This window comes from Chlorella variabilis (genome assembly GCF_000147415.1).
Source record: "Chlorella variabilis unplaced genomic scaffold CHLNCscaffold_24, whole genome shotgun sequence".
NCBI lineage: Eukaryota > Viridiplantae > Chlorophyta > Trebouxiophyceae > Chlorellales > Chlorellaceae > Chlorella > Chlorella variabilis.
In genome coordinates this window covers 443,385-468,548 of record NW_005435064.1, presented here as the reverse complement: position 1 = coordinate 468,548, position 25,164 = coordinate 443,385, and the positions used below count along the sequence as shown (strand labels likewise).

Genomic DNA, 25,164 nt, shown 5'->3' with positions numbered 1-25,164 from the left:
TGTCAACTGCTGCTCCATCGTGGCCAGCGCGACATCAGCAGAGGTGGCCTTGCCGGCTAGCTTTTGCTGCTCGCTTCTTGCTGCATCCGCCTCTTTCTGGGCTGCATCTCTTTCTTGCTGAGCTGCGTCACGTGCTGCTGTTGCCGCGTTGAGCTCGTTCTGCATCAGAGGGATTGCAATGAACGGCCTTGGATGAAATGCAAGCCAGGGATGCATTCCAGAGGGGTCTTGCAGCGCCAACCTTCAGCTTATTGTGCGACTGTTTCAAGGTTGTCAACTCCTTCTCCTCTTTGCCTGGAAATCCAAAGGTTGTCAACTCCTTCTCCTCTTTGCCTGGAAATCCAAAGAAATCTCCTCACAGAGATAAGAAAATTTCCAGGTCAAACCGGCGCCCAGCTGGCACAGCACGCAGCGTGCGTGGCCTCTTCGGCCGCGGATGAAGAGCCATTCCCTGCCCAGAGAAATTGCACGGGTGTTGGTCTGGGAGGTGCTTTGTCTCCGACATTTTGACTCATCGGCCGAATCTCAGGGTTTGGCCCGGAATTATCACTGCAGGCACACCAGGGACGGCAGCCCGAGGGCAGGTGGCACTGCTGTGTTGTGAGGCATCTGCCAAGGCGCCAGAGCCGCCTGCTGCAGGCAACTTGGGAACTCCCTCCTGCCCGCATTGCCGCGCACGGCGCCAGCGGCGGGTGACCCACACCGGACCTGCAGGTGCGTCAGCCGCTCAGCAATGGCGCAATCGATGCGGGGATCCCAACGCAAATAAGGAATCCAGAGGAGAGCTCGGCAACCGGTTGCAGCCACGCAGTACATCAGTACCTGCAGGCAGTGCGTACTCTCTGCAGGCCGAGATTGCTCTCCGACCGGGCCGCCAGCAGTAGCCAGAGGCGGTCGAGTTGGGCTCCCCGGAGCGTTCTTGGTTCGTGCTGTCACTCGGCTGCTTCAGAGCGGGCTTTTAGCTGCAGCCCAAGTTGAACTAAGGATTTGCCGGATCCGGTGTACCCCAGCACTGCGCTGGAGGTGAGGCCTAACAACCAGGCTTCCGGTTTGCCGCCCCTGAGCGGGACAGGGAAGCAAGGGGTCACTTAAAGACAGGGCAGTGTCCACAGGACAGGTGTATACCGTCAGGAGACCATGTCAGAGGTGGCCGCTGGCAGCGCCACTGGCGGCGATCTGGAGCTCCACACTACGATGCGCCTCCAGCGCCTGGGCAGCATCGTGGTCATCCAGCCTTCATGGCGGGGCGAGGTGGCGGGGCCCTCACTGACCTGCGACCTGGAGACGGGCACGCTGGCGCTGGCAGAACACCCAAAGGTGGGGGTGGTGGCCGTTCACAACTCGGGCGATGGCTGGAGGCAGGGAAGGTGGATGTTGGTGTGCGTCACCCATGCTTTCATTGTGGCAAATACCTGCAGGTGGACAAAGGGTACACCGAGGTGTTTGGAGTGCTGGGAATCGCGCGGCTGGAGGCGGGGCCAGCGCTCGTGGTCATCACCGCGGTGGAGGAGGTGGGGTGGGTAATTTCGTCCCCGCCAGTTTGGGTGCAAGGCCTTGCTGAGCCTTTGCTTGCGCAGCGCCACCCAGCCTGTTTCCAACGCAAGCTCCAGTCTGCTGCGGGCAGCGTTCCGAATCAACCTGGCTGCCTGCCTGTGGGGCGTGTGGCTGCAGGCTGCCATGCTGCGGGGCCACCCACTGTACCGTGTGACCGCCGTCGAAGTGCTGGCAGACACCCGGAACGGCAAGTGGAAGTCGAGCGACCACAGGCGTGTCAGCAGCCCGCCCACCTGTGTGCGAGCGTGCCGGGCCATGCTGCTGCGGCCTGGATACTCAGCTCTGCCAAGCTGCTCCTTGCCATGCAGGTTTCTGAAGCTGCTCAAGTCGGGGACAAACCCACAGCGGTATGCCAGCGGCCTGTACTTCGCCTATGGGGGCGATCCGACGCTGAGCCAGCAGCGGTACGAGGCAGTGCAGGCAGATCCACATGCAGCTGGGTTGGCGCCCTGGCAGCGCGCTGCGCCCTCTTTCTTCTGGAACCGTGCGCTGTCACAGCCACTGCTGGGTGAGTGTTGCAGTTCTGCTTGCTTGCTCGCTGTTGGAAGGGGCTGGGCAGTGGGTCGCCGCTGTTCTGGTGGTGCAAGCAGTCGTGGCAGCCCTTCGTTTCATGCCTCAGCTTCGTGGTGGTGTGATTCTGCGCCGTTCCCTCCCTGTACCCTGATTGCAGATGCGGGCATGCACCGCTTCGTGCCCCCCATCTTCCAGGGGTTTGCCGGTCAGATAACAGGTGTCCGACTGGGAGGTGCTGCGCGCACCCACACCGCTACAATCACCCTCCTGGCTCGCCGCTCGCTCAAGCGCGTGGGGTGTCGCCAATGGCGGCGTGGCAGTGACTTGGAAGCTGCGGTGGCAAATTTTGTGGAGAGCGAGCAGCTGATTGTGGTGGATGGTGGCGCGGTCCAGGCGGCGTTTGTGCAGGTTTGTGTGTTTGGCGGCGGGCTGCTGTGCACACTGCTTGCCCGCCTAATTGCCCGCCCTTCCCCTCATCTGCCAGACCCACTTCAACCGGCTGCTCCACGCCCCCCTGCCCATTTAGGTGCGTGGCTCCATCCCCCTGCTGTGGAGCCAGACTCCCTGCCTCAAGTACAAGATCCCCATCCGCATTGCGCCGCCCTCGCGCTCCCAGCCCGTCTTTGCGGGCCACGCTCGTGACCTCATTCAGGGCTACAAGGTGGGAGCATTTCTGATTGCGCGCGATTCTGGACCGTTGCAGAAAAGTATCAGTGTGTTTTGCAGGAGGTCGTCGGCATCAACCTTGCCAACCAAACAGGACGCGAGGGCCGCCTGTCAAAGGCATATGCCGAAGCCGCGGCCGGCTTTGCTGCCACTTCCAGCGGCGGCTTCCGCCTGGAACCGTTTGACTTCCATAAGCAGTGCGGCGCCACCAACTATGCCCGGCTGGGCATCCTGTGGGAGGTGAGGTCCATTGGTTACCCAGCGGGATTTGCCTGGGCCTCTTTAGTCCGCACTCTGCATCTCTTGCAGCGCTTCTCCTCCGCCTTCCATGATGTATCCAACTGCCTTGCAGTCCATTGCGCCCGACTTCCGTCGCTTTGGGTACTGGTTCCGTGACAATGCGGGCACCGCCAGCCAGCAGAGCGGCGTGTTCCGCACCAACTGTATCGACTGCCTGGACCGCACAAACGTGGTGCAGGTGTGCTGGCTGCTGCATGTATGGATGAGCAAGCAGAGTCATGCATGGCAGCCGCTCACGATCTGCTTTTAACGCCCTGCCGCTTGTCGGCCATCTGTCCCCCAATCTCTTGTTCCAATCTCGGCAGGGCATGCTGGGCAAGAAGCAGCTGGAGCACGTGCTGCAGCGCCTGGGCCTGCTGGCTGAGTCGCAGACCTTGCCCCAGGCCTTCCCTGAGGCAGGCAGTGGGGGTGGTTGTTGCCCATTTGCGAGCATTGGTGGAGTTTTGGTGGGGCGACGACCGACCATAGCATCCCACCACCTTGCAGTCATGGAAGACCAGTGACCCCACTCCCGCGCCTCTCTCTGCCCTGCAGCTGGATGGTGCTTTCCGCGTGATGTGGGCTGACCATGGTGACGAAGTTTCACATCAGTATGCAGGTGCGGAGCTGCCAGGCTCTGCGCAGCTCGTGGTATGGTTTCCAGTTTGCGAGCTGGATATGTCCTGTGGCGGTCGCAGGTCCTGTACCTGCTAAGAAGTGGTTCTGCAGGGCCCTCTGCACTGATGCCCTGCACCTTTTCAACCTTCATGCCTTCTCCGCGCCCACCAAGCGCAGGCACGGGCGCCATGAAGAGCGCCTTCACACGCACTGGCAAACGAGACATTTGGGGCTTGTTGGAAGACGGCGCCAAGTCGCTGACGCGGTGGGTGCCAGCAGGAGGTGCACGACCAATGCGCGGTACGCCCTCTCTCATCTAGGTCCACAACCTCTTCGTTCCCATCACCTGCCGCCCCCTGTTTCAGCTACTACCTGAACAACTTTGAGGATGGTCACAAGCAGGACGCACTGGACCTGGTGACCGGCAGCTACGCGGTGGTGCCGGGTGAGGGCGGGGGATGATGATGGCAAGTCTGTATGTTTTGGGTGTTGAGAGGAAAGAAATGCGAGGGACACTGCCCAACAAGCTAAGCAGGAAAGGTGGTTGAATTGGAAGGGCTTCCTGCGGCGGCCACCACCATTTTGATTTCGCTTCCCCATTGGAAATTGCACGACTTCCCGCTGCCCGCAGGCAAGCCATCGCCGTTCCAGCCGCAGGGGTCGCCAGCAGTGCCGCTGTTGGTGGCTGCCGCACTGGCCGTGCTGGCATTTGTGAACCTGCAGTTGCTGGCAGGCGGCGGTGGCGGCGCTAGCGCGCTGCTGCAGGCGGCGCCTGCAACTTTGCTGCAGCAGGTTGCTGCGCCACTGTTACTGGCAGGGGCGATGCTGTTTCTCATGATGAAGAAGGGGAGCCAGCTGGTGGACAAGCCGCAGCTGACCCCGGAACTGGCAGTGCCCTGGCACTAGGATGCCAGCAGGGCGCAACATGGAGGAGGAGCAGAAGTGCGCCCTGCGACAATGAGATATGCGTGCATGGCTTGCAGCCACGAGATGGCTTGACTGCACACCGACCGCTATCTCTTTGCCTTTCGAGAGAAGGTTTCAATGCTTTTTCAAGAAGGGTACTGCCAGCCAACGCTGTGCATCTAAGGACAAAAAATGTGTGTGTTTTGCCGCGTTAAACAGCCTGCTGTAGGAGTGCAATTGTTACACCATCGAAGGTTTTGAGCTTTTTCTATTGAGAAGGGCAAAACCAAACCTGCAGCAGACGTGCGAACAAATGCACCAGATGTCATTACGTTTCAACCAATTACCTTTCAACCAACCAACCCAAAGAAAACAATGACCAAGCGAGAGACACAGCAACCAGCTGCAACAGCACTCACCTAGCAGCAAAAGCAGGGAAGCCAAGAATGAGACTGGCAGCCTAGCTACTGCGCTTTCTTGACGATACTCTCGACAGTGAACCTGCAGCAGCCGAGGCCAAACAGTATTAGCTTGATGATCGAATCATTAGCCCATGCCCAGGGCATGCAAACAATTGCAAGCACAGTCGTGTTTCAGCGCCAGCGTTTCCCTGCCGTGAACAGCGGCCACTCCCGTGCCAGATGCCAGCTAGCTCTAGCTACCCGTCACTGCTGCTCCTTGATCTGGTGCAGCTATCTATGCCCTCTGCCACAGGCTGCCCTACTGACCGCTCTCCCCTCTGCCACAAGGCTGCCCTACTGACCGCTTTGTCTTGCTGAGCGGGCGGCTTGGCGCGAGTTCCACCGTGTCGCCCACTTGGCAAATTTGCTGCTCGTCGTGCGCCTGGTAGCGAGTTGTTTTGCGGATGCGCTTCTGGTAGACGGGATGAACTTGAAGCGTGGCCACTTCCACCACCGCCGTCTTATTCTGACTGGACACTACCTTGCCCTGCATCGACTGCGCCGCCCGGACATCCAACACTGCGCAGCGAGAGACCGAGGGCCGCTGCTGCACGGCCAGGGCAGTGCCCCGGAAGGAGGTCTGGCCGATGCACTGCAGCATGTTGCGTGCCGCCCCTGATTCAGCCGCTGCTGGGTTGTCAGGTCAGTGTAGGCGTTCGTAGAGCGGCAATGCGTGGCCCGGAATGCCGAATTGTCGTGCCTGCTGCGCCCGTGCTGAGACTGGGTCTAGCCCGGCTGGTGCTCGAACTCGATGGCGCTTGTATTCTCTCCATAGGCAGTGCATAATGCCATAAACGAGGTCCCGCGCGCCTTCCGCGAAAGTTGTTGAATTGAAGGCCTTCGTCTCCTCATACAGGTTGCCGGCAGGCCCAGCCTTGCTGTGGAGCGCCTGGCACACGCACCATGGCGCCGAGAGGAGTCTGCAGAGGCATTCCTCCCTTCCCGGCAGCTGGCGCCGCCATTCTGACCGCCCGCCTGTAGCAGGACGCACGCACCCATCTGGTCTGGCAGCAGTGCTGTCTACCTCCCCCCCCTTCTCGTGCCTTACCCACATGGTGGCGGCGGCGGTCACAGCACAGGACAGCAGCATATGCTGCGTGGTCGCGTGCAGGCGCCCCGGGCGGCGGTAAAATGCGGCATCAAGTGGCTATTAATACCTTGGCTCTGCGCCGGAGCCTTCACGTCCCAAATGGTACATTCGACACGCCAAATTAGGAATGGCAAGAGGGAATTAACTAGATTGGTTCCAGACGCGCCTGTGGCTCTAGGCCCATTTCCGCGAATGGTTGTTCACCAATTCCACTGCCGCAAACAGACTACAAAGAAACACCGGACATACATAATGTTGGCGCCGCAGGTTTTGTGCATGGCAGAATGGGCGCAATTCCTAGGCGCTCAAGTCACAACCAGCTTCAAGGCCTGCTTTATAGCGTTCGTGCCCGTGGCATCGGCGGTGGCGACAGCCAGGGAGGCCGCAGGGGTGCCCAGCCCCTCCAGCTTGACCATGCAGGGCACCTGGCGCAACTGCGTGCCACCCGCACCGCCACACTGGAACACGCACACTGCCGAGAGCGCATCGCCACTGCCGCCGTCCATCGCCGGCAGCACCCTGAAACCCAGTGCGGGCAGCAGCGCTTCGGCGGCGGCTTTGGCTGGCGCTGCGCCGCCCAGCCGCTCCGTCAGCTTGAAGGGCGGCCCCGCCACCTGCTGCCAGCGCTGTGCAAACACCGGCGCCGGCACCTCCACTGGTGGGGGTGCGCAGAACTTGGTAGCCACCAGCGGGAGGTCCAGGCTGCGACTCAGCACCTGCCCTGTGCCAGGTACCGAGTAGCCCAGCTGCACCGCCGGGGTAGCCAGGAAGGGCGCCAAGCACGTCGCCGACAGTGAAACTTGCACCTGCAGGGCATGCGGATTGAGGGCCACAGGAGCATGCGATCAGGTGACGGCAGCCTTTTGAGCTGCAGGCCCAGGGCCAAGGAGCTCTTGGAACAGACAGCCCATGCTGAGCAAGGCGGCCAGCAGGAGCAGGCACGCCAACCCACCTGCTTCTTAGGCTCCAGCTGCTGCGGCACAGGACCCATTTGGAACGCAAAGGCGGGGCTGGGCGGTGCCACCAGCACCACCTGCTGCAGGGCTTCACTGTGCTTGTTGCCAAGGAACAGCACCAGCTGCACCGTGGGCCCCGCCACCTGAGACTTGATGCCAACCTGCACCCAGTGGCAGAACCACAGGCACATGGAAACTTCAGGGTCAGCTGGCTGGCGGCCTGCCACTGGAAACAACCAGGCAGCTTAAAGAGCCCAGGCAGAGGAAAAGTGACGTTCAAGGGCGGGTGTTCCTCTCTTGTTGAGCACGATGCCGCAAGACCCGGCATGCACGCTCGCCAGATGACTGCCAGGGCAACCACCTGCATGTACTGATCCTCGTACAGGATGCCGCTGCTGGCAGTGCACAGCTTGTGGAACCAGGCAGCCACATCCCCAACCGGCTGGATGGGCGCCGGCCCTGCCGCCGCTGCCGCAAAGACATCAGCGCCAAACGGATCGTCGGCTGCCACCATCACGGTGGCCGCCGCAGCAGCAGGAGCTGCTGCAGGGCGCACAACGGCAGCAGGCGGAGGGGTTGGTGCCGCGCGTGCTGGCACGGGCGGAGACGCGACTTCAGGCAACAGCTCAGGTGCGAAGGGATTGGCAGCTGCTGCGGGAGGCTGCTGCGGCGCTGCTGAGCCTGGGCTGCCAAGCGAGGACAGCAGATCCATGACGGTAGCGGGCGCTGTTGCCGCAGCTAACGCAACACCCATAGTTGCATGGGCTCCTGGCTCTGCAGCCGGCGATGCAATTGCCCCTGGGGATGCAGTGCCATTGGCCTTTGGAGGAGTATCACTGAAGTCTGCAGAAGCAGGATATCAGGGAAGGAAGTGTGCCACCAGCCAGAATGTGACAACTTATGGCGGCGCAATAGCATGCTCACCTAGCAGATCCAGCAGGTCTGCTGCATCATTGGCTGCAGCTGTGGCGATGCCAGGCGCTGTGCCGGGCAGGCCGAGCGAGGGCGGCGGCGCCGAGGCCCCTCCTGCTGCCTCATCCTCGGCACCGTCTGGCAGGTTCATCCAGGCCGGCCGCTCCCGAGCCTCGTCGGTGTCCTCGCCCTACAGAGCAGCAGAACCACCACCATGCTCGACGCCACTGAGGGAAGCACTACAGTTATGAAGACAGTGGATGCCACCTTGCCTGCCCTCTTTCATGGATGGGCAGCTTCTGCGCATGCCACGAGGATGAACCTTCCACAACAAACCACCCTCATATACCCATCCCCTATGGAAAACCCACCTCCTTCTCCGCCAGGCGGCGCAGCAGCAGCGAGGTGCGCTTCTCCCACTTGGGCAGCGGCTGCACCGCTGCGGCAGCCACGGCACGCCTTGTGGTGAGCCCTCGATACTCCACTGCACGTTGTGCCAGTTCAGCGTCCAGCGTGGCGGCATACCGCTCCAGTACTGCATCCACTGCTACCTTGAGGGCGGCATTGTCCGGCTCGGCCACCGCAAACTTCTCATACACAGTCAGCAGCAGCGCCTGCAGGTGGCCGCTAGGGCAAATTGGCGATAGAATTGGGCGAAGCGGCAGACCTGGTGCCATTGCTGCGAGCACAGCCACTTTGCCCCAGCTCCTCCAATTTGGCTGTGGTTGCAGCATAATTGGGCTGCCCTCCATGAGATGGCTACCCCCCGTCTTCTGCCCACCTTGGTCTCGGGGCTGGCTGCCACAAAGCGCTCCTGCAGAAGCTTGAACTGCTCCAGCAGCGGCACCTCGCCCGCTGCCGCCAGCCTGGGCCCGTATTCACCGAGAATGTAGCCGGTGCACTTGACAAAGACCTCGTATGAGGCACCCCGCCGCAGTGCCTCGGCACACCGCCGAGCGGCGTACACATGCAGTTGAGGGTTGTTGGTCACCAGCTGCACCACGCTGTGCCAGAGGTCATTGATGGCCGAGTCGCCAGCCCGCTCCATCAGGGTCAGCATGGAATCTACATACCACTCAAGAGAGGGCAGGAAGCTGCGGCGGGGAAAGGGGTGGGCATGGGAAGGACCAGGATGATGCGATAGGGCGCAGGCACGAGGCAGTCAGGCTGCCAGCCAACAGCAGCCAGTTTGGCAGCGAGTAGCAAATGTCAGTAACTGGCACCCTGTGCTCCAGCCCCAGCAACCACCCTTACCGCTCAGCCAGCACTGCCGTCTTGAGCACCAACTCCTCTCGCATGCTGTAGTCGGCCAGCGTGAGGTAAGACAGCAGCTCATCCACAATCTCGGCCTTCAGCACAGGGCATCATCGCGTGCACTTGTGCAAAAATACAGCAATCCGGGCTTGGCCAGGTTCTGGCCGTAAATCGAGGGCTTGGGGGCTAAAACCTTGAGATGCTTGCCAGTCTAGCCGGCTCACCGAATTGGAGGGGGTGCACATGATGAAGAGCAGGTCCAGGGCGCGGCGGCGGATGGACACATCGCCATCACGCAGGCAGGCCAGGATGGTCTTCTGGTGGCGGTTGACTGCAGCGTTGGTTTGGCAATTGCGCGTGGGCAAACGGGAAAGAGCAAGGTAAGCAGGTTAGCTGGCACATGGCAGGGAACGGAGTGTGGTGCCTAAATCCCCAGGCTAAACTTGCTCTGTCCCCCTTGCTCCGCCCCACCCGTATCCACCCAGCAAAGTGTGCAACCTCCATTACTGCAGTGCCAGCTCCTGCCCCACACACCTGTGTCCACCACGGCTGGCACCTCGGCCAGGCGTGCCATGTTCTCCAGTGCCAGGTACTTGAGGTTGGGCTCCCGAACCTGCACAGGGCAGGCAGGGCAGGGCAGCAGCCGAGTGAATGCCACGATCAGGCAAGCGCAGTACAGCGCAGCAAAGCCAGCGGTGGCTGGTGAATACCACAAACATGAGCTGCCTCACCACCCACCGACAGGAACTTGGCCAGCAGTGCCACGCCCATGGCCATCAGCTCCGGCTCCTCCAGACTGATGGCCACTGCCACCGCCTCAAACACGATTGCATGCACCGCATTGTTCTTATTCACATTCTTGACCGGCTCGGAGCCTGCAAAGGGAGTGGAGAAGAAGAGGGCAGCAAGGATGCCCAGTGAGATGGACAATGGTCGCATGCACCGAGCTCTTGCAGGCAGCGCCAGTTGCTTCGTTGTCGGCAGCAGCCGCCTGTTGCAGTGCCTTGGACTGCCTCACCCCCCAAAATGCGCTTCACGATGTCAGCAAGCATGCGCCGCACGGCTGGCTCTTCGGGTGGCGGAAAGTACTGCAGCACGCGCAGGCACTTGACTTGCAGCCAGGTTGATGCCAAGCCATAGTAGGTGTAGTCCTGCACGGGAAACAGAGGGGAACGCGCGTCAGTACAAAAAAGGTGCAGAATACGAATCCTGCAGAAACCATGTCACTTCTGCGCTCACTTGCGACACATCGCGCTGCTTGCACCGCTCCAGGATGCGCACAATGCGCGGCACGCACGCCTCGTAGCCTGGAGTCAAGGAGGGCGGTTGGTGAGCAGGCTGTACAAACCTTCCTCTGTACTCTGTCTCTCGCTCCGAGTCACCAAGCCGGCCAACCGCGTGTTGGCAGCCAAGAAAGGGCGCTTCCTTGGCCGCCTTGCTGCCCCAACACTGGCAGCTCACCCTCGTAGCTGCGCGATGCCACGCCCAGCAGCAGTGTGGACAGTCCCAGCAGCACGCCCATGTCCCGCTCCTCCAGCATGGTGGCCAGCCGCACGCCCCACACCTCGGGCTGCATGATCTCGGCATCAGGCGGTGCCTTGCGCAGCAGGCGCAGCAGGCACAGCGCTGCCTTCTTGCGCACCACGGGGCGGGTGGCGCCATTGGCCAGCACATTCATCACGTCCCCCGTCAGCAGCTGCGAAAACTCAGAGCCGCCCACTGCAGGATGCATAGGCGGAGTGGCGGCAGCTAGGGAAGGCGCTTTGGTGGGTAACACAGGGACAAGGATACATGCCTCTCAATTTTGCCATCGCCATCATACAGCAGCGTAACGGCTGAGATAGGGGCCCTATGGGCCCCTCTGCCTCCCACACATGCCCCGTCCAGCTCGCCATGCAGGCCAGCCCTGACCAGCGACCGCACCGTTTGCAATGAAGTCGAGGGCGAGGCACTGGAAGGCCTCGTTGCGGGAGATGAGGTCATTGCGCACGGAGTTGATCACCAGGCGCAGGAACTCGTCCTTCTGCGGCGACCCAGGGAAGAAGCGGTACAGGAGGGAAGCGCAAAACATTTGAGCAGCGTGCGTGACAGCAGCCAATCCAATGCCACTGCAAGTGGCCGGCAAAGACAGGGTCAAGCGACGCGAGAGGTGCGGCACTGAGGCAGCGATTGGCAGGGGTGAGACAACGATGATGGGGGCGCACCTCGTTGAGAAACACAGAGCAGGCCACGTAGCCCACTTGCTTCTCAGCATACCTGCAGGACACAAGGCGGCAGCCCACAGACACCAGAGGGTGGTTTACAGATTTGCCACGAGCACTGCCAGAAGCAGCCGATCCAAACAGCAGCCGACGCTCCAGCTTCAGGACAACATGCACATGCTTCCCACATGTTGAGCGACACAGCACACGGCCATTTGCTGCAGCTGGCTGGGCTCCCTGGCTACGGTTCAAAGTGTGAAACACAGATACCACCGCACCCCCATCACCAGACAACCACAGTGCGTGCTCTCCACCACGCAGCCAGCGCAGCGCACCCGGACGCAGCGACGAGGTCGCTGGCATTCTTCACTCCAAAGTCGACATCGTAGCCCAGCAGCCGCGTGTACAGCAGTTTCCACATGTATTTGCGCTTGTCGTAAGCTGCATCAGGGTGGGGAGTGCAGGGGAGTCCAGCACAGCGGGAGTCCAGCACGGGCGAGTCCAGCGCTACCCTCTGCCGCCCGCCGCCCCCGCCGCCGGCCACCCAGCTTCCCGCACCCGTCATGGCCTTATCCGAGGTGTATTTCTTCCTGATCTTGCCCAACTCCTTGTCCACCCGCTCCTTCTCCTGCTCCTTGGTGCTGCAGTTGCGGATGTCTTGTATGTAGGCCTGCGGGTGCGATCGCGGTGCAGGGTTGTGTGTGTGACGTCACACTGCGAGCGCTCAGACGCCTTCTGAAACCGCCATGTGCGCCCGATCAGCGTTCCTCACCTTGAGGCCCCTGATGTTCTGTATCCTTGCCATGCTCAAGCTCGTGACTCTTTTTGCAGTCGCTCACGGCTTCCCGAAGCCGGCGTGGGCGCCAGCCTGTTTGACTGGCTGTTTACACGGTGAATAGGGCCCGCAAAGAGTGATCGAAAGGAGGACTGGAAGCAAATATTGCATGATGCTGCGCTGCGCCGAGACATGCGGGCTGTCCCGCCGCCGACCGGCTCGCCGCTCGCAAGACCTCCGCGCTGCACTGTCGCTAAAATGCCAAAGGCCAACAGGGCCCAATTCAGGCTAATCTTAGGCTGGCAGGTTGCTCAGCTTTTTGGTGACGCCAGAGGCGGCGCGGATGGCGGTGACACTGCCCTTGCCGGCCGCCCAGGGCGTGGCTGCAGCTGCGGCAGCAGCGTTGGCCGGGGTGCCCGGGATGTGCGAGTACAGCAGGCTCTCCTCCTGGTCGGCGTTGCTGCGCCGCGCGTTGCGCATCGCCACGGCACCAGCCAGAAGCAGGAGGACGACCAGGGCGGCAGACAGGACGGCGCCCAAGAGCCTGCAGCAGAGCGAACAGCACACCAGTGAAGGTTGGAGACAACCAGGAGCAGCAGTAAGGGATCACAGCCTGCAGCCGCACAAACATTACGCATTTATCAGCCTGCACCAAAACATCTAGCATTGGTATAATGAAGAGATGGTATGATACTGCAGGGAAACCCCCACCTGGCATCAAACTTGAGGCCTGGCTTTGAGTCGATGCGTGGCACTGGGGTGCGGGCTCCAGCGGAGAACGGAGCGACTAGGAGTTCCAACGGCTGGGCTGTCGCTGCCCACCCGGTGCTGCCGTTGCCATTGTCATCCCCACTGCTGCTGGGCACCACAGCAGCGCGGCTGCTGCCGGTCCAGACCGCAAACACGGGCAGGGGGGGCGCTTGCTCCAAGCCAGCAGGGTTAGTGCTGTCAGTCAACTTCACACAGCTGTCAGTCAGCTTCGCTAACGGATCATCAAACCAGTCTTCGTCACCAAAGTAAGACTCTGCCTGGTAAGACTCGTCATCCATTCTGCTCCAGCGGTAGGGAAAGAGGGGGGAGCATGAGAGCACAAATGGTACCGCCAGAAGTTGAATCTGAATTTCTCACTCGTAATTGTAATCCTCATAGTCGCTAGGGCTGTAGTCCACACCATCGCTGCCTTGAAGCTTTCGCCGTTGCATCGTCGGGTTGCCAGGTAGCGGAGGGGGCTCAGGCCAACCGGCGCCATGGCTCAACATGCTTGCACCATCCTGCGTGCCACCTTCCACCTCCTTCCAAACAGGGTCCGTCAGCGGATAGAAGGGGCTGCGCCCGGGATGGTAGCCGTAGGCGGCGGCCCAGGCGGGTGTGGCTGATTCCTGACCAAGTGCCAGGTCGATAGCATCCCGAACCAGGAACAGCAGGTCGGTTAGCAGCAGCTGGCTGCTGGGCAGGAGTTCTGCCTGCTGCATCAGGCCAAAACAGGGACATGTGAGTGGTCAACATTCACTGCAGCATCAGGGTGATGAAGTGTGGGGAGGAAACAGCAGCAAGTTACTATGCTGGCAACCAGACAGTGGGGGTCTGCACCTGAACAATGACGTAGCTGGGTGAAGCAACACCGGCAGCATCCCAGCTGTCCTGCCACAGCGGAGCATCCAAATCCGCCTCCTCCCCATCCAGCCAGCCCTCGGCCTCTGCAATCGAATCACTCGCGTCAGTGTGTGCGGGATCAACCCCAACAGCCTGTCGCAGCTTGCGCCGGCTTGGGCTGGCGCCATGACCGAGCGCCTCGCGAATCCTGGCACGCAGGGCGGCTCGGTCAGCTCTCAGCTGCCGCAGGCGTTCAGCCAGTGCCTGCAAGCGCTCGGCTGCCATCTCGGGGCCCCAGTGGCGTGGCTGCTCCTGCTGCAGCTGCCGAGTTCCGCTGCCAGGACTGGTGGCAGGAGCAGCCACTGCGCTTGCCAGTTGGTCAATCAGACTGTGCCAGTTCACCTCAGCATCCCTGCACCAGGAGCATGGGCATGCAGGGTAAGAGACAGCTGATGAGGGCAGGGCAGGAGGGGCCGCCATGAGGCAGCACACAAGAGGGGTGTAGATCCCTCGCTCGTTCCCCAACCCACTCAGCTGCACGCACAACCAACCACCAGCAAGCACGCACTTGAGCTGGGCGGCAGCAGTGGTGTTGAGGGCAGCCAGGCGCTGGGACAGGCGGTGGCCGCTAGCCTGCACCAGCTGCATGCTGGTGGCCAGGGAGTTGAGCGCCACAGCGCTCATCGCACCCTCCAGCGCCCGTGTGGCGGCCTCTGTCTGGAGCAGTGCAGACTCATTGACGGGAATGCCCAGCGCCTCCTGTCATGACAAGCATGATCAGGTGCACGGTTGGAAAGGGGAAACAATCAGGCAGTGATGGTAGCTAATCCTGGAACCCCCGTTGCTGCGCCCCAAGCCATGTCGAGCCACAAGTCCCGCCTGACCTTGAGGCTGTTGCTGATGGTCTGCTCCACATCCCAAGCCTGCTGCTGCAGCATCTTGGCGCCATACCGTGACAGCAGCGCCACGGCCTGGTTGAGGCTTCTAGAGCGGGAGCGCGTGGCGGCGCTGCTGGCCTTGGCGACGGCGTTATCACCGCCAAGCACCGGGTGCAGGGACGCTTCGACTGCTGGCCACAGGACATCTTGGGCCTGCACGCGGGCGCAAGGAACAGAGCAGAGGGTTGAAATAGCATCGCGACGGTTGGTTGTTGGCGGCGGGCTACGCCACGCGCCAGCGCCGCACCTGCACAACGGCCGCCCAGCCCCCGTCGGCATTAAACAATGATGCGCTGGCTTCTCGCAGCGATGGGAGTACTGTCCGCTGCTGAAGGGAGGCCGCCCATCCAACCTCGAGAACTGTGGAGAGCAAAAGCAGCCCGGCCACACGCGTGACCGCCATTATTGACATTGTTTTAACATAAGCGGATAAAAAACTGGTCTCGAGCCAAAAAAGAAGGCCCCTCGGCGATTCTCCTCCGGGGATGCTGCTTTCTTCCCTCAACTTTCTTCCTTCCGAGCCTTCGGTTGACCGTGTCGCAGACTCTTCTCGACAAAGCAAAAACGCGACTGTTGCCTGCAGTATTATATGTATTGCGCGTATATTGTCATCAAAGGCCAATATCAATGCGGGGAGGCTCGCACTCACACCGAGGGGCGCGAGGATGCCCGGCCTGGAAGGCTGGGTCTCGTCCGCACGTTGCCCTGTTCCCACCGACCCTCCTCGCACTTGGAGTGGCAAGTCGTTTTTCGGGTAGACCTCGAGTTGAGAGCACCGTTCATCGGGCGCTATCCGCGGAGCCTGCAGCCGCTTGAGCTGGTGCCAGCACGCCAGTGCATGCGAACTGCTCCATGGCAGTGCATTAAGGTCCGATAGACGCAACTGATTCATTTATCGCCCCCTTTACTCGCTCTCTCGCTCGGTCGCTCGCTAGCCTGCGAGTGTGTCTTTGCCCATATGGAAATGGCCCCTGCGGCGGTGAAAGGCCAGGCCATTCGAAGCGCCCTGCCACCGATGTTTATCAAAGGCCACATCCTTCAGGGCTCTGCGGGCAGCGGCTGTGGTACTGCCAGCACGCGACGAAGCGCTCTGCTGGGGGTGCGGCAGGCAGGCAGCTCGCGAACTGCCAGCACCGTGGGGCATTTGGCACTGCCTGGCGGGCTGGCGCCGCCGCCGCCGGCACGGCGATATTTGCTTGGTTGGAGGGTAGCAGGCAGGCAGGTATGGGATGCTTGCATGATTCTCACACTTATATTTCCTGTCAGTAGTGTAGGCTCAGGAACAGTTGCCTCGGTGCGCGTTGCCTGATTTGGCCCGTTTCTCACATGAGGGATGCAGCAATGCAGTGCCACCTGGGAACTGCAGGTGGACAGCGGCCGCTGGCCAATATGCCACCAGCTGTACTGAAGCATTTGCACTGTCTGCCTCAGCACCGGAACACGACGGTGGGGTGCATTTGGCGCGATCCACAGAAGGCAAGCTACCTAGCTGCACGCTCTGACCATCCAGCAGCAGAAGATGGGGCACCTGCAACATCATCCGCATTGAATAAAGATTGGTGGTCGGCGAGGACCGCGGGAAAGGCACCACCCCAGCCAGCAAACAGTCGGGAGAGGCTCTATTGGCTGCATGTGTCCAACTTTGAAAGTTGCCAAGTCGCCGCCGATGCGTGTTGAGCTCAGGTGCGGCACAGGGCGGTGGCGCTGCACCCCCCTGCACTGCACATGCAGCAGCTGGCGCCACTGTGAAAATGCCCCGATGTTCATGTTGTGATTAGAAGTAGCTGGACAGACAGAGTAGATTGTTACCAGGAACTGTCGCATCTGGCGAACAGTGCGCCATGCACCATGTGGGCATTCATGACGAAGCCCCCGCCCACGGCGGTGATCCCACTGCCGGCATGGCAGTGTCTCCCATTCTCAATGTCTCATACGTTGAGACGCGCCAGATGCGCCTTATATGCTATGAGGCCGCAAGCAGATCTGCTGCATTGGCTCCCTGGCTCACGGCGCAGGACAGCACGTCACCTCTCACCGTCAGCCTGCGAGGCTGCTGCAGCGAAGGCTTGCAGCTGTCAGTACCCAGCTGTCAACTGGCACAGGAACGAAGGTTGCGTGGAATGCATGTAACATTCAGACCACAGATATGGATTAACTGGTGGTGTGGACTTGCCGGTCCGGAAAAGCGTCGGCACGCGGCGGCAGCGGGCGGCGGCAGCGGGCGGCGGAGTGCCGCCCAGGTGGACGCCATTTGTGGGCTGTCCATGCTTCCGGAGCGGGCACGGGCCCTGCCCTGCCTGCCTTGTATATTGATTAATCGATGGCGAGCATAATCGGGCGTCTGAGGAGGAGATGGGAGCGGAAAAAGGCCACGGATCCTGGAGGTCGGTCACTGACCAGCCCTCAAAGCCTGCCAGCCAGGGCAGAGGGGTTGGGAGCTGGGGCTATTGTTTTGCTGCCACCATGTCACTCTCCATCGACGAGCCGACCAACAGCCGGCTATTCGTGGTGGCTGGGCGCAGCACAAGCGTGAGTGTGGCTGCCCCGAGCCCCGCCATGATGCCCGCCCTCCCTGAGCCCTCTGCGCTGCTCCCTGCAGGCTGAGTTCCTCCGCAGCGTGTTTGAACAGTTCGGGAACGTGCAGTTCACCAAATACCTCAGGGAAAAGGTGGGGCTGCGCTGATGCCACGGCCTTGACTGCCCTGGGGCGCTGCTGGAGGGGCCAGGGGCCCTGCTGCGGCCTCCATCGCGGCCCCCACAGGCCCCAGGCGCGGATGGGCACCGGTTCTGGGCTATCACGCCCTCACATTGATCGGTGACATGTGGGCTTGCGGTGGGGCCCCAGCCCTGCAGCGTGTGCAGCAGCCTGTCGGCTGCTGCCTGGGGTGCCTGGGGGTGTCAGACAGGGGTCCAGCCGGGCGATGCAGGCCGCCTGGCCTATTGGTTCAGCTCTCCCCCCGAGCCTCGCCCCGCCTTCCCCGTCCCTGCTGCAGGGCGTGGCCTACGTCAAGTATGACAGGGCCTCCTCAGCTGCACTGGCGATAGAAAACCTGCATGAGGTGACGCTGAACGATGGGGAGGGGCCTCGGCTCAAGGTGCTGCTTGCAGACTCGCCCCACACCAGGTGAGGCTGGCTGGGCGGCTGGGGAGGGGGCTGGGCGGTCGGGCTCGGGTGCGAGGGATGCTGCCCTCGCCTCGCCGCCGCTAACCCCGCTGGATAGGCCCAGAGCCGCCGCCGCCCACAGCCACGTGCCGGCCAGCCTCTGGGCCCCAGCAACTGGATGAGCGCATTGCTGCTGGCATAACGCCTCTCCGATCGCCGGAAGCGACGCATGCCTGGTGCAGGACGCTGACTGCGCTGCAGCCACGGCAGGCGCTTGATGAGCTGCCGTCAGACCCAGACAATACTCCGCCACGCTCTCGCCTCTTCATGGTAGTCCCCAAGAGCGCAGAGGGCACTATCATAGAGGTGAGCTGCAGAGCAGACTCGGTCGATTGGCTGGGGATCGGTCAATTGGCTGCTGAGCTGGCTGATTTCACATGGCGTGCCAGCCAGCATAAATGGTTTTGCTGTCGTCTAGCACGGGCCCATGCCTAAAGCACCTGAGGCGCTGCGGTGGGCACTTGCCGCCGCTATTCACACTTGCTCATGCGCGCGCCCGCAACCCAGTGGTCAGCTGCCTACTCCTGTCATTCAACCGTGCTGACAACACATGCCGCGCGTTCCCCTGCACGCAGGCCGAGATGGCTCGGTTTGCGGGCCTGCAGTACTGCAAAACTGACCTCATCGCCACCAAGGGCATCGTGTTTGTCAAGTACAGCAAGTCCTCCTCTGCCTGCCTTGCCATGGAGACGGTGCAGGAAACAGGCATGGTACGTGGAGCTCTCTGCTCTTCTGCTGCTGGCTTGCGGTGTTGCTGCTGCTGGAGTGAAAGTCTTGTGTCGGGTATGTGCGGGTTGTTGGGGACAGTGGTCTGGTTTTAGGAGGCAATGGCTGGGATAGAGTTCTGGAGAGTACGCTGTTGCCGCACCCATGCCTCCTTCTGCCGCCGCTGCTGTGCTGTTTTCCGCCGCTCCGCAGGTTGCTGGCTACAAGGTGAAGGTGATGCTTGCAGAGCCCAAGACTCGGCGTGGTAGCGCTGCCGATGCCGGCTATCCTCTAGGACTGGCGCCACGTGGTGGCGCGCCACTGCCGCAGGGCCTGCTGGCGGGCATGGGAATGCCTTCTCCCTATGCTGCCGCCGCCGCCAACGCATCGCTGCTGTCCTCTCTCAACCCCAGCATCATGAACCAGGGGTGGGTGCCAGCGCAGCCCAGCAGGGTAGCGAGCAGCAGCTGCTTGGCATGCTCACAGCTGTCGTGGACCTCGGTGCAGCAAGCACGCGAATCACTTTTTGTGTGCTATGCTGCCAAGCATCCTTTCTCTTTCTCTTCACCACAGGCTTGGGCTCCCCGAATATGCGCTTTTGCAAGGCACAGCGGGAGCCACCGGCGGCAGCGGCTTCCAGGCGCCTGGTGCTGCGGCCGCTGCTGCAGCCGCTGTGGGGCTTCACGGTATGGGCGGAATGCGTGGCGGCACGCCTCCACTTGACCCTGCTGCCCTTTCTGCCCAAGTCAATCTGGCTGCTGGCTTTGGGCTTGGGGGCCTTGGCAATGGTAAGCTGAACTTGAGCTCCGATGGGGTGGGGCAGGGGGTGAGGGTTCTGGAAAGCTTGTGGGGGCAAGGGGCCGGCACGCCACGTTGGCGACAGTTCTCAATGCTAATGTCTGCCCGCCGTGCATTGCCCCCGCTGCAGGCGTGACTAGCTTTAGCGGCATGAGCAGCCTGAGCGGCGGCAGCAGCAGCAACCTGTTGACGCCGATGGGCCCAGGCGCCTCGAAGTCGCTCAGCAAAACGCGCCTCTTTGTGGTGGTGCACAAGGTGATGCAAGGCTCCGTTCCTGGGGCTGAGGCGGGCTCTCTCATTCAAGTTTTTTATGCATGCGGGTGTTGGAGCTGAAGCAATGTTTCCTCTTCTCTGATACTGCCAAGCTGCTAGCCATTGGGGAGTGATGCTGACACCCCTGCTGCCGCTGTATTGCTGCTTGCAGAGCGTGGGCGATGAAGCCCTGTCCCGTATTTTCCGTGCCTTCCCTGGCATGGAGTATTGCGATCTGAAGAAGGATCGGCTGTCCGGGCGCTCTAAGGGGTACTGTTACGTGTCGTATGCTGCTCCCGAGTCGGCGGCGGCGGCCCAGGCACAGCTGAACGGTGTTGAGTTCCCGCCTGGGTCGGGCTACAAGCTGAAGGTGGGTCTCATGGTGTATGTGAGGCGTGGGGGTGGGGGCATCCAAGCGAGGAGGACGGCATGGAGAAGCCATTCCCAAATCTGAAAGTTTCTCTGCCTCAAGACTTATCCCCCCATGTGCACTGTCTGGAATGCCTCTCTGCCACACTCGCTGCCATGCGTTCTTGGTGCCTGTACATTCCCTAGGCATGCCGATGGTTGCTCATCTCCAAATCTGCTGTGGGGTGCTTGCTTTCCTCTCCGCCTCAATTGCAGGTCATGTTTGCAGAGCCGTTGGGCGCCCGTCCCATGCGGTGCCCTGGAGACAGCCTGCTGCCCGCCGATGCTGATGCTGCCAGCGCCAGCAGCGGTGGCTACCTTTCAGCCGGCCCCACCGCTGCTGCCGCAACCTCTGAAGAGAATGTGGCAGCGGCAGCAGCGGCGGCAGTGGCGGCGGGCATGCACCACAGCTATCTTGCGGCGTCGCCGCAGGAAGGCGCCTGCAGCACCAGCATGCAGCTGCACACGCCAATGACAGGTGCAGATGCCAGCTAATCAGCTTGGAAGGTGGCTGCGGTCGGCGTTGTTTCCGTGCAGGAGCCTGTTGAGGATGCCTTTCTGAGAGCGGTACCCCTTCTTGCCGCCGCCTGGCTGGGCTTGACCTGCTTGCTGCACGCTGTCATCTTCTGTTTGCAGGTGAGTCTACAGCAGGCATGCTGCAGAGCAGCAGCTACACCGTGTCTGGCGAGCCATCCCCCATCTCCCGCAGCGGTGGTGGCGGCGCCATGCACGCTGCTGGCGGCGCCGGCGGCGCGCCCTCGGCCCATTCCTCACCGCTGCGCCCGAGTATGGGCGGCCTGCTGGACGGCTCAGACCTGGCTGCGGTGCAGAGCGGCCTGGCAAACATGGCGTTGCAGGTGCATAGCACTGATGTGACGCCAGGCTGACGCATGCAGGAGCCCGCCAGCTGGCTGGTGTCTGGGTCTGGCAACTCGCTTGGCAATTTTGACAGAGCAGCAGCTGTGGGAGGGTGCATCCCCTGGTACATCACCCAACCCTGCCAACACTGCTTGTGCAGGAGAATGGGCTGCATTCTCCTGCCTCTGGCACCACAGCCATGTCAGGCCCCACAATCAGCGATGGAGCCACAAGCTCCTGGAGGGCGCTCTCGCCCGACCACCTGCAGCAGCAGCAACAACAGGCGGCAGCCGAGGCGGCAGCTGTCATGCAGCAGCACCAGCAACGCCCTGGCTCAGCCTCCATGTCTCCGCTGCAGCATGCCGCGGTGGCAGCGGCACAGCAGGCCAGCAGCGCCTTGGGGTCTGCTGGCGTCAGCCCCATCAAGTCGCTGGGCTTGCAGCACGATGAAACCGTGGTGTACAGCGCGCTCAGCAGGCCGCTGCCAGACTATGCGCTCACCCATGTGTTTTCGCAAGTCGGCCCAGGTGTGTGATGCTCAGTGATCGCCCCCCGGGACGTGACACCAGGGCGTAATTATCCCTGACCCCGCATGTTGCCCTGCTGGTAGGGCAACATGCGACATTCCCTCTGTGTCTGTCATCTGATTCCCTCTGCACAGCACCCCACTCCTCATGTTGTCATGCTGTCCACTTCTGCTCTCCCTGCCGCCATGCCTGCAGTGGAGTTTGTGCGTGTGCTGGCAGATGAGCGGGTGGCCATGGTCAAGTATGTGAGCAGCGAAGGTGCCCGCCTGGCCGTAGGCAACCTCAATGGCACAGAGGTGCTGGGCGAGGTGCTGCACGTCCGCCACTCACCCCCCCTGCCGCTGCATGTGCGCATGACGCCGTGAGTAGGCGGGGGTGGCGCCGCCACTGCATCAGACATCATGCCCCTGCCGGCGCCGGGCATCCCACATAGAACTTAGGAGCGCAGTGCTGCACTTTGCTCGTCGCTGCCGTTGGCTCGACACGGCAGCACTTTGGTGCCACAGCGAAAGTTGTCAGCACCACTTTTGCAGCGTTTAATCCTCCTCAGCACCTCGGCTGCCTGCTTCCGGGCAGCCCCGCCCAATCTGGCAGCCACCCTCTCCTGCAGCCCAGCTTCCCACCCTGTCGCTAGATTTGGCTTCCATGGCATTTGCCGCAGGCAGCAATGTTGGTGCAGCTTTCTGTCTTCTAGGCCCTGCACACTCTTAATGCCTGATGCCTCCTTGGCTGCTTGAACCACTTTCTTTTCTCATTCTCTCTTTTCACCATTAGGATTTCCTGGTTCTTGCTTTTACCACCTCACTGCGTTGGCTAGATCTCTCTGCTGAGTGATTAGGTGGCAGGACTTGACGCGTGACGTGCCACAATGCGGCACCTGTCTCTCTCTTTCTCTTTCGCAATCTGACTAACCGCTGACTTTTCAACGCCGCTCGAGGCATCAACAGACAGTCTCACCTACCATGGTGACGATTATAAAAATGCCGGCCATGTGGGCTTCCTGCTTTGTTCACAGCACCTCCCCGTTTCCTTTGTGCTCCGTCCTTTGCCAATGCTTTGCATCTGCTGCCCTTGACTGCGATAGAGAAGAGCCAATGAACTTGCATGCGGTAGGCAGCGACCCCTAAATTCGTATACTTCCCCTTGACCACAAGCAACCGGCCCGTGTATGTGCCCCATCTCTATGCACAGGCAACAGGGAGAGCTGGTTCCTGGTGGGCCCTTGATGGGAAGGGCAAAAGGAGGGCTTGCGAAATCTGCATATTCCATGGCACGTGCGAAGGGACAGGGCGGGACGCTGATGGCGGCGCCAGCGGCGGCGAAGGACAGGGCGGGACGCTGATGGCGGCGCCAGCGGCGGCGTGACCACGGAGAGATTAAGAGAAGGAAGCGGAACCTTCTTCTCTTCTTCACGGAGTCACCCGTGTTTGGTCATATCTTCTTCTTCTTCCCTCCTCACTGCAAACGCGGGCACTCTATTGCCAAGACCAAAGCTCGCTCGTCGCCCTTGCAAGCTTGCCCCCCCTCTAAGCTCCGACCCGACCCTCCTAAGAGCCGAGTGGTAGAGAGACAAGCAGCCAGCAGCCATGGGCTATGCGGGCAAGTTCAACCTGCCTGCCGCTAACGTTGGGCCAGCCCCTGGGCAACAGGCTGGTCGCACACGCGCGCAGGAGCTCACTCGCAGCAGTGGTTGCACAGGGAGGGCACTCCCTGCCACTGACCCGAGCCATACTGGGGCGGCGGGCGGGCGGCAGCGACGGTGGTGGTGTGAGGGGCAAAGTTTGCGCGTTTTGTGTGTGCGCTTCGCACTGAGCGGTCTTTCGAACATTGTCTTTCCGACGCAGGCTATTACAGCACAACGGCTCGAATCCCTGAGAAGCGGGATTCGTTGCAGAAGGTGACGGCGGAGGTAGAATCCCTCACAGCACTTCAAACAATCGAAAAGGTGTGGGGGCGGCTCAAAGAAACATTTCCAGCACGAGCAGCTGGGCACAGAACCCTCTGTTCATTGCACCATGTGCCCAATGCAGATAACGTACAACGCAGTGGTGAATCCAGGAGATGCCAAGTTCAGGCGATTGGTGAGGGAGGGAACCGGCAGGACACGACCCTCCAGGATGCGGCCGCGCTCACACCGGGGAAACTTGTGCACTCTCGACACACCGTGCCGCTGCAGAAGCTGAGCAACGCCAAGATCAAGGCGGCGATTGTGGACACGGAGGGCGCGCTGGCGACGATGCGTGAGCTGGGGTGGCAGGAGGGCGAGGAAGACGGCGAGGCGGTGCTCAGCCTGAAGGGCGCGGCCACCATGGCGCAGGTTTGTGTGGGAGTGGGGGGCTTCGAAGCTGTACTTGCGCATGACTGAATGGAGGGATGCCAATGTGAGGGGTCCGGCAGTTGAGCAAGCTTGCGCCCAGCTATTAATCCCATATGCCTCTGCTGCCTTCTAGGTGCGAACGATTCAAGAGACTCAGCAGGCGTTCAAGAAGAAGAGTGCCAAGGATCTGATCCAGCGCAGCAAGAGTGCCGCCAGCCTGTCAGGCTCCGAGGAGCAGGAGAGTCTGCGGCAGCAGTTGGAGGCGGATAAGGCGGAGCGGGCGGCTCGTGAACCTGTCACCAAGCCCAGTGTGGCACAGCCGCTGCCGGGGTCAGGTGCAAACATCGCCACGGCCAGGGATGTCGGCATCAACATTGGGTGCGACTGTTGAAACTGCCTGGCAAGCTCGGGAGTAGGGCATGGCGTGCCCGTCAATTGCAATCTGCCCTGAAACGTTGCCCTGAAAACTTGTTAAACTGAAGTCCAACGAGCCTAGGGCTATCTGTGTTTAAGTGATGATCATCATCAACAACCTTTTGTAACCCCCCCCCCTCCCGTAAGAGTGTGCGTGCGTGTGGATGGTGGTGGTGTCTGGGTGTTGGCCGCTTGGGCGGCGCCACGGGACTTACAGTGGCATGTTGTTGCGTTTTAAAATCCTGCCGTTTGGCAGACTGTGTTCTGACAAGAAGTTGATCATTGATCATCTGCCAAGGATCCATATTGTTTGGGCTCACCTTGGTGAGTTTGACTGGTGACTGAAAAGGTGACTGACAAACATGGTCCGGTGCAGCAGTTGGCGTTCCAGCGCCAAATTCCTTAGCTAAGGCGATGCTGTTTGTGCAGTCCCTCGCCTGGGACGTAGCTAGGCTCTGACCTAAACGATCGGCCAGTGATGGAAGGCGCGGAGGTGGAGCTGCAGGTGAGCAAGCAGTTGCCCCGGCATTGCAGAGCACAGCAGTGCACAGCCAGCAGGGGCCGCCAGCGCCAGCCCCCTGCCACCACCGCCCTCTACCGCGGGGCGTTGCTGACGGGGTGTTGCTGCCACGGTTTCTAACTTCCGACTGCACCTTGCAGGCCTCCCCCCCAGACAGCAATGGCACTGCCAACATTGCTGCATTGCCGGCCGGCCCCATCCCTCTTCCCGTCCCCGGGGGTGGCGGTGAGAGGCACATTGCGCACGTGACCGCAGCACCAGCAAGGGATGCACCCGATGAAGTCAATCTCACCTCCACCGATGCAGCCTACGCAGAATACAGGGAAATGACAGACATGCGGGAGCCGTACAGGTGCTGGCAGACATGCAGGGTGGAGGTGATGCCCTGCAGTAGGAACGGGCCGCCTCTGTGCTGCTGCCGTCGTGCGACCAATTTGCCCTCTTGACTGCTTCTTCCCTCCCTTCACGCTATGCTTGCCCCCCCAC

General features: G+C 61.3%; 6 protein-coding genes across 6 annotated transcripts in view; 4 read left to right on the top strand and 2 right to left on the bottom strand.

Annotated features, from left to right (window-relative positions):
• The first annotated feature begins 1,086 nt into the window (after positions 1-1,086).
• CHLNCDRAFT_59012 (hypothetical protein) lies at positions 1,087-4,956 on the top strand. Its single transcript, XM_005844210.1, has 13 exons — positions 1,087-1,317; positions 1,419-1,511; positions 1,672-1,766; positions 1,863-2,062; positions 2,225-2,475; positions 2,594-2,728; positions 2,794-2,973; positions 3,086-3,211; positions 3,339-3,428; positions 3,568-3,631; positions 3,808-3,895; positions 3,996-4,075; positions 4,262-4,956. Exons 1-13 carry the CDS (start codon positions 1,138-1,140, stop codon positions 4,534-4,536), a joined length of 1,857 nt encoding a protein of 618 aa, XP_005844272.1. The 5' UTR covers positions 1,087-1,137; the 3' UTR covers positions 4,537-4,956.
• A 44-nt stretch (positions 4,957-5,000) lies between these two features.
• CHLNCDRAFT_139355 (hypothetical protein) lies at positions 5,001-5,598 on the bottom strand (the record flags this gene model as incomplete). Its single annotated transcript, XM_005844127.1, has 2 exons — positions 5,001-5,037; positions 5,300-5,598. 2 exons carry the CDS (start codon positions 5,596-5,598, stop codon positions 5,001-5,003), a joined length of 336 nt encoding a protein of 111 aa, XP_005844189.1.
• A 535-nt stretch (positions 5,599-6,133) lies between these two features.
• On the bottom strand, positions 6,134-12,342 carry CHLNCDRAFT_32691 (hypothetical protein). Its single transcript, XM_005844126.1, has 18 exons — positions 12,183-12,342; positions 11,969-12,080; positions 11,746-11,851; positions 11,414-11,465; positions 11,133-11,232; positions 10,671-10,928; positions 10,449-10,516; positions 10,228-10,360; positions 9,948-10,084; positions 9,744-9,822; positions 9,434-9,540; positions 9,210-9,304; positions 8,737-9,049; positions 8,327-8,569; positions 7,968-8,145; positions 7,405-7,886; positions 7,040-7,204; positions 6,134-6,893 (listed from the first exon to the last, which is right to left on the bottom strand). Exons 1-18 carry the CDS (start codon positions 12,213-12,215, stop codon positions 6,393-6,395), a joined length of 3,162 nt encoding a protein of 1,053 aa, XP_005844188.1. The 5' UTR covers positions 12,216-12,342; the 3' UTR covers positions 6,134-6,392.
• A 4,837-nt stretch (positions 12,343-17,179) lies between these two features.
• On the top strand, positions 17,180-21,792 carry CHLNCDRAFT_139351 (hypothetical protein; the record flags this gene model as incomplete). The annotated part of the gene is made up of 13 exons (XM_005844209.1): positions 17,180-17,224; positions 17,316-17,384; positions 17,710-17,840; positions 18,062-18,185; positions 18,455-18,589; positions 18,798-19,012; positions 19,158-19,270; positions 19,513-19,637; positions 19,807-20,004; positions 20,259-20,520; positions 20,679-20,899; positions 21,061-21,427; positions 21,623-21,792. The coding sequence occupies 13 exons, from the start codon at positions 17,180-17,182 to the stop codon at positions 21,790-21,792; spliced, it is 2,175 nt and encodes a 724-aa protein (XP_005844271.1).
• A 1,659-nt stretch (positions 21,793-23,451) lies between these two features.
• CHLNCDRAFT_139350 (expressed protein) lies at positions 23,452-24,135 on the top strand (the record flags this gene model as incomplete). The annotated part of the gene is made up of 3 exons (XM_005844208.1): positions 23,452-23,508; positions 23,604-23,744; positions 23,878-24,135. The coding sequence occupies 3 exons, from the start codon at positions 23,452-23,454 to the stop codon at positions 24,133-24,135; spliced, it is 456 nt and encodes a 151-aa protein (XP_005844270.1).
• A 501-nt stretch (positions 24,136-24,636) lies between these two features.
• Positions 24,637-25,164, top strand: part of CHLNCDRAFT_139349 (hypothetical protein) — a gene marked incomplete at both ends in the record, with an annotated part of 3,370 nt that continues 2,842 nt past the window's right edge. The window contains 2 exons of the mRNA XM_005844207.1: positions 24,637-24,663; positions 24,819-25,030. Coding sequence (XP_005844269.1) covers positions 24,637-24,663; positions 24,819-25,030 — 239 coding nt within the window. The remainder of the gene's footprint in view (positions 24,664-24,818; positions 25,031-25,164) is intronic.

Coding starts and splice junctions, on each gene's coding strand:
- CHLNCDRAFT_59012 (XM_005844210.1), top strand. CDS start 1,138: ATGTCAGAGGTGGCCGCTGGCAGCGCCACTGGCGGCGATCTGGAGCTC. Junction 3,429..3,567: donor TGCCCCAGGCCTTCCCTGAG/GCAGGCAGTGGG, acceptor TCTGCCCTGCAG/CTGGATGGTGCTTTCCGCGT. Junction 3,632..3,807: donor AGTTTCACATCAGTATGCAG/GTGCGGAGCTGC, acceptor CACCAAGCGCAG/GCACGGGCGCCATGAAGAGC.
- CHLNCDRAFT_32691 (XM_005844126.1), bottom strand. CDS start 12,215: ATGGCAAGGATACAGAACATCAGGGGCCTCAAG. Junction 11,852..11,968: donor CTCGGATAAGGCCATGACGG/GTGCGGGAAGCT, acceptor ACCCTGATGCAG/CTTACGACAAGCGCAAATAC. Junction 10,361..10,448: donor AGCAGCGCGATGTGTCGCAA/GTGAGCGCAGAA, acceptor TTTCCCGTGCAG/GACTACACCTACTATGGCTT.